The following is a 5546-nucleotide window of genomic DNA, read 5'->3' on the forward strand; positions in this document are numbered from 1 at the left end:
AGAGGCTTCATGGGGGAGTTGAAAGTGGACAGGGCCTCCCCTCCAGCTGTGAGTGCGAACTGCGTGGGCACGTGCACACACGCGCATGCGCACATACACTCACCGGGCAGAGAGAGAGTCGGCAGCTTTTGGTACTAAAGGGGCGAGGGGGAAAGGACGCAGGCGTGCTGAGGAAGAGTTCTCCCCATGCCTCTGTCCCTAGCACTAGCGTGAGCACCAGGACACCGCCTGGCTGCGCCCAGGCTCTCTGGGCCTCCTGGCTGGCTGGCATTGAATACTGATCCCTTTCACCTAACCCTGGCTGTAGCACCCACCCTAGCAAAAACCACCCCACCCCGACAGCGGGGCTGTCACAGTTGGTTCAAGAGAAGTTCGCTCCTTCCTCTCTGGAGGCCTGGCCCTCAAGGGAGCCCAAGATTCACTCCTGCAGCACCTGCTGAGCGCCAGCCGGAGGAGCCACCCCATGGGCCACACCCCCTGCCTCAGAGTTGACACTCTAGGGACTTTCTGGGGGGCCTGAGCTCTCGGTGGAAGGCACTCCGATTCCGCCCTCCCCAACTGCCAGAGGTCAGCAGCTGGTGGTGTCACCTGGTCGGGGAGGGGAGGGGCACCGGTCTCCAGAGGAGTTGGCAGCAGCTGCCCAGGGAGCCTCTTGGCTGCACAGCTGCTGTGACATCTTGTCCGATCCGAGGCCATGGGCCCTGGTGGAACCTTGACACTTCAGAGGCAACTGGGAAGCGAGATCCTACTCACTGACAGGCCGCCCAGGGGGTTCAATGAGCTTGGGGGTCCCAGTGAGACACGACAGGTAGTTACTTCAAAAAAAGTCTTTTAATTGTTCAAAATAGCACAAAACGACATCGCACTATGGTAATATTGAGTCACGGGGTTACTCTACAATAGATGAACGGGTGTACTGTTCTCAGAAACGAGAGAAATCAAAGGGCGCTTGGGACAAGGGACGGGGCAACGATGGGACCAGGCGAGTGGGCTCCAAGGTGACTAAACGTGACATTTTCCACAGCGAAATATACTATAATACAACAAATCAGAGGCCCCAGAGGGAGCCAGTTGGTGGGAGGGAGGGTCTGCAAATGCTAGGAGGCCCCCCAGCTGTAGCTGTGTCTCCAGGGCAAAGATGGGGGCTCTGAAAAGATGGGCTGCTCTTCTTAAATCCTGTGACCTGCTTGCAAGCCTCGCCCCTCGCCTAAATCTTGGGCGTGGGGCGGAAGGCTGGCCAACTAGCCACTCCAGAGCCCCAAGCCCAAGCCCGACCCTAGGAGAACCGCACGACCTGGGGACAGTGCCGCAAACTTATAGACCTGGTGGCTAGTGCTGTTTGCAGGTCCTTCCCAAGGACCCCTTCTGGGTGAAGCCACACCCTCCCTGACTGCCCCCAAGCCCGCGTTCCCCTTCATTCCTCCACCCCGGCCCTTTTCTTACAACTGTTTGGAATGGGGTGGCTGCAGGAAGCAGCGGTTGAGGGTGTCTGAGATTCTAAGCTACGCCAAGGACGGCACCTGGGGAGTGGAGAGTACTGTGAACGCAGGACCTGGAGGTCCCTGGGCCTTGGCCTCCACCTCCTCTGAACTGTCCTCCTCGGACACCTGACTTGAGGCTCCTGCAGACCCCAGATCGATCCTGCGGCGTGGAGCAATTGCCCGTGGGGAGTGAGGTCTGACGGCTCACCCCTCTGTCCGAGGCCTGGGGACAGGCAAAAGGGTAGAGGGCAGGGACCAGCAAGAGGAACTTGGGCTGGGCAGCAAACACCGGGCCTGCAGGGGGACATTCCACGCCTGTCCTGCCCCAGCTTCTTCTCCAGAGAGATCCCTGCCAAGGCTTAGCCAAGGAGAGAAAAGTTAAAAAAAAAAAAAAAAGAAAAAAAGAAAAATAAAAAGATACACATTCTGTACACAGCTAACAACAAAAAGGGACAAAACCCCAACACGCTAAGGCTAAAATTACAATAAAAATGTTAACTTCATCAACTTCAACTTAAAAAAAATACAACAAATGCAGCAGTTGGTGATGTGGCCCCTCGCCCCGACCCAGGGGGCCAAAGCCAGGCTCGGTGGGGGCTACTCTACACCCCATGGTTGTCGGGAGGTTTTCACAGAACACTGCTCAGGCCGCCGCAGGGCCCCTTCTTTTTCTTTCTTCTCGTTTTAAATGGGAAAGAGGAGGGGAGGAGAGAAGAGGTGGGGTAGATACGAAGGCCTCTGAGAAAATGTGTAAGCTTCCCGTGGGGGCGCGGGCAGAGACGGGGTGGATGAGCTGAAGGCGGGCTGTCAGGTGGCAGAAAATGCAAAGAGAACCAAAAAAACAACCAGACAGACACCCAAGCACGGGGTGCCCCGCGAAGCCTTTTGCCTCTCAGAGCAGAGGCAGGGAGAGGGGGACTGAGGGGTGCCTTTCCCGGGCTTCCGTGTCCCCTGCATGGCCCCCGGCTGCCCCCTCGTGCCGCCAGGGGTGATAACCAGCAAGAGGCGCGCTGTGGAGGCGCAAGGCTCCCCGGCTTCCTTCCGCACGTCGCGAAGTTTTTCTCAGAGCTTCGGGACTCAGGGCCTCGCTCGGCCCCCAGTAGAAGGCGCGGGGGAGGAGGAGGCCTGCCGCCCCCACTCCTCTCTGCTCTTCCAGACCTGCCTCCGCTCCCTCCCAATAACGATGATAAGATGTGCTTTCTTTGAGATCATTTTAAAAAGACAGGGAAAAGGGGAGAGGAGGAAGGGTGGCCAGTAGCTCGGGAGGGTGAAGTGTGAGTGCCGGGTGGGTGGGATGGGCGGGTGCTGTTCCTGAAGCAGAGGGGGTCTGGAGAGGAATCCGGGTGCAAGGCAGCTGCTTCTCACTGACCATCTGCCTTAGATTTCTTTGGAGCGGATTTTCTGGGGAGACAGAAGAAAAAGGCAAAGAGGACGCGTCAGCGTGGCCTCTGACTCGTAGGCTTCTGGTGCCCCGTTAAGAACCCCCAAGTCATTTAAGAAGCAGACCCCTACTATTCTTCCCAGGAGCCTCCCACCCTGTCTCAGAAGGTTCCCGAAAGAGGCTTCCTGCTTACATTTCCGGAGAGGACATGGGCCGCTTGCTGGCCGGCTTGGTGCCAGAGCTGTCTTTACTGGTTTCTGAAAGGAAAGAGGAACAGTGAATGGCACAGCAAGGGGGATCAGGTGACTTGTCACACAGCAGCCCCCACAAGCTGAGATCATATCTGCGCCGGGGCCCCCAGCCCCTCAGCCCTGCGGCACGACCGGCTTGACTGCTGAGGACGGCCCCTCCCATGGGTGCACTCCCCTTGGTCCTGGCCACTTGTGTGCTGTCTGTCCCCCGACTCAGGTTAGGGGCCTTCAACTGTCCTCCTTGGGCAGCCTCGTGGGAGCTGACTTAAAACCTGACAGGGCAACCCGGGGCCTCCATTCCCCACCCGCCCCTCGCGCACTGGGACCCAGCCTCACGCCATGCCTGTGTCAGGATCTCGCAGTCCTCCCCGTTCCATCTCACCTCAAACACCCCTGGACCCCCAGATGAGACAAGATGCCCCCACGAGACACCTCTACAGCACTCTAGGCCGCCATGCCCACCCCCCCCAGATTGTATGGCTCCAAAATCCAGCTTGGAGCTGGGTCAACCCGCCCCTCCCCAGAAGCCGACCAAGGAGCCTGAAGCCTGACAAACGACGCCCACCTTGCAACCACCTCACTTGGGTGGCTGGGCCGTAGCCCTTCTCGTTTCGGGCAGCGATGCGGAAGATGATGGCGGGCTTGGTGGTGTAGTCGATGTGGGCATTGGAGAGGCTGGAGGACTGCACGAGGCAGGAGGGGCTGGGCCCGCAGTACACCCGCATGAAGGCCAGCTGGGCGGGGGTCGAGCTCTTGGCCTCACCGCTGGCCTGCGAGCTCTGGATGGCCAGGTACACCGAGTACTCAATGATCTTGCCAGAGGTCACAGAGGGCGGCTCCCAGGTGAGGTGAGCACCATCTGGACTCTAGAACCAAGGCAGCAGAAGTCAAGTTGTGCTGTCTTCAGCCTTTGTGACCTCATCCCCCACTGCCTACACACTAGACCACTGCATGGCTTCCAGAACCGACGGCTCATGCTTCGCTGCTCCCGGTAACACAACAGACCTGCTTCACAGCGAAGTTCAAGGAGCCCCAGAGAGGCGGCCTCGTCTGCCCCCATCTGGAAGGCAGCTTCACATAACGACGAAATAAAGTGAGCGGGGACTCAAAATACAGCCTTCCTATATCCGCTCTGACACCTACGGACTTATCACCTAGCCTCTTGTGCCTCAGTTTCCTCATCAGGAAAATGGAGCTGACAACAGGTCCCAGGCCTCCTCGGGACGTTCTAAGAGTTTGATAAAAAAAACATACTGAACGTGGCGTGTAGTGGACACTCACTGAACATTAGCTGCCATGTTACAGAGGGGGGAGAATGAGGCCGGGGGACCAAAAGAAACTTGCCCTTGTCATCCCGGCAGCTGGCGACAGTGCCAGGACAGAGGCGTCGCCACAGACCTGGATGACTCTGCCCACATGTTGGGGCCCCCCCTGTGTCAGCCCCGCCTGGCCCAGCAGAGAAGGGAGCTCATGAACTCAGCCGAGGCCCGCTCTGCGGCAAGACTCACTTTGCTGATCTTAATGGCACAGGGGGCCCCTGGGAAACCGGGCAGACACGTCTTAAAGGCTGAGATCTCGCTGAAGGGCCCCCGGCCGCAGGCATTGATCCCAGCAACACGGAACTTGTAGGCCGTGCCGGGCTGCAGTTCCTGTTTCTTCAGCTGGTTGTAGTCCGGGACGGTGCCTGAGTCATCCTGGGGAGACGGGCCAGAAGAACAGGGAGAGAGAGAAGAAAGCGACGTGTCAGGAGGCCAGCTCTAGGGCCAGCAGAGCTGTCTGGCCAATCTGGGGACCATGCAGGTCAACGTGGGTGAGGGGAAGGGGGCAAGAGCGCAGCCATGGCATCCCCTTCACGACAAGACGGAAGGTGGCAAGAGGACTGAGACTGGGCTTCTTCACTGCTTCGGGGGGCGCAGAGTTGAGAATGCGTGGCATGGCTGAAGCTCTGCACCTGGCTGTCCCGAGCTGGCCCCCCAAGATGGAGGACACCCTGGGAAGTCTCCTCGAGCCCTGGTACCTGCCTCATGGCCAGGATCCACCCACCCGAGAGCGTCGGCTCGCGGGGACACTTACATCAGATGGGACAGCATCATCTGGTGGCAGGAAATAATGTGTCACCATTACATTGGTGCCCTTAATGACACCCACATCAAACCACTGGTTCTCTTTCTTCACAGGGGCTTTGCTGGGCGCGGGTGCTAAGTCTGGCTTCTGGAAGACAGAAGGAGATCAGATCAGGCCCTCGGCCCGTGGGGCCCAGAGGCGGCAACCCCCACAGCCCCACGACACCTGACTCACCACGCCCAGGGACTCGATGCCATTGGCTACCTCGGTCAGGGTAGCGGCGGCCTGCAGCTTTGCGGGACTGGCTGCCACAACAGGCTGGGGGGCCACAAACGTGTTGGAAGGAGCCAGGCCTGGGAGGGAAAGGAG

General features: G+C 58.9%; 1 protein-coding gene across 1 annotated transcript in view; it reads right to left on the reverse strand.

The window, feature by feature from the left end:
* Window positions 1–812: 812 nt before the first annotated feature.
* HCFC1 (host cell factor C1) overlaps window positions 813–5546 on the reverse strand; it is a 25310-nt gene continuing 20576 nt past the window's right edge. Inside the window, exons 21-26 of the mRNA XM_006915295.3 lie at window positions 5412–5530; window positions 5187–5324; window positions 4622–4807; window positions 3679–3979; window positions 3056–3119; window positions 813–2882 (exon numbers count right to left, since the gene is read on the reverse strand). Of these exons, the coding sequence (XP_006915357.1) occupies window positions 2843–2882; window positions 3056–3119; window positions 3679–3979; window positions 4622–4807; window positions 5187–5324; window positions 5412–5530 (848 nt within the window). The 3' untranslated portion in view covers window positions 813–2842. The remainder of the gene's footprint in view (window positions 2883–3055; window positions 3120–3678; window positions 3980–4621; window positions 4808–5186; window positions 5325–5411; window positions 5531–5546) is intronic.

Source organism: Pteropus alecto, unplaced genomic scaffold (genome assembly GCF_000325575.1).
Source record: "Pteropus alecto unplaced genomic scaffold, ASM32557v1 scaffold396, whole genome shotgun sequence".
NCBI lineage: Eukaryota > Metazoa > Chordata > Mammalia > Chiroptera > Pteropodidae > Pteropus > Pteropus alecto.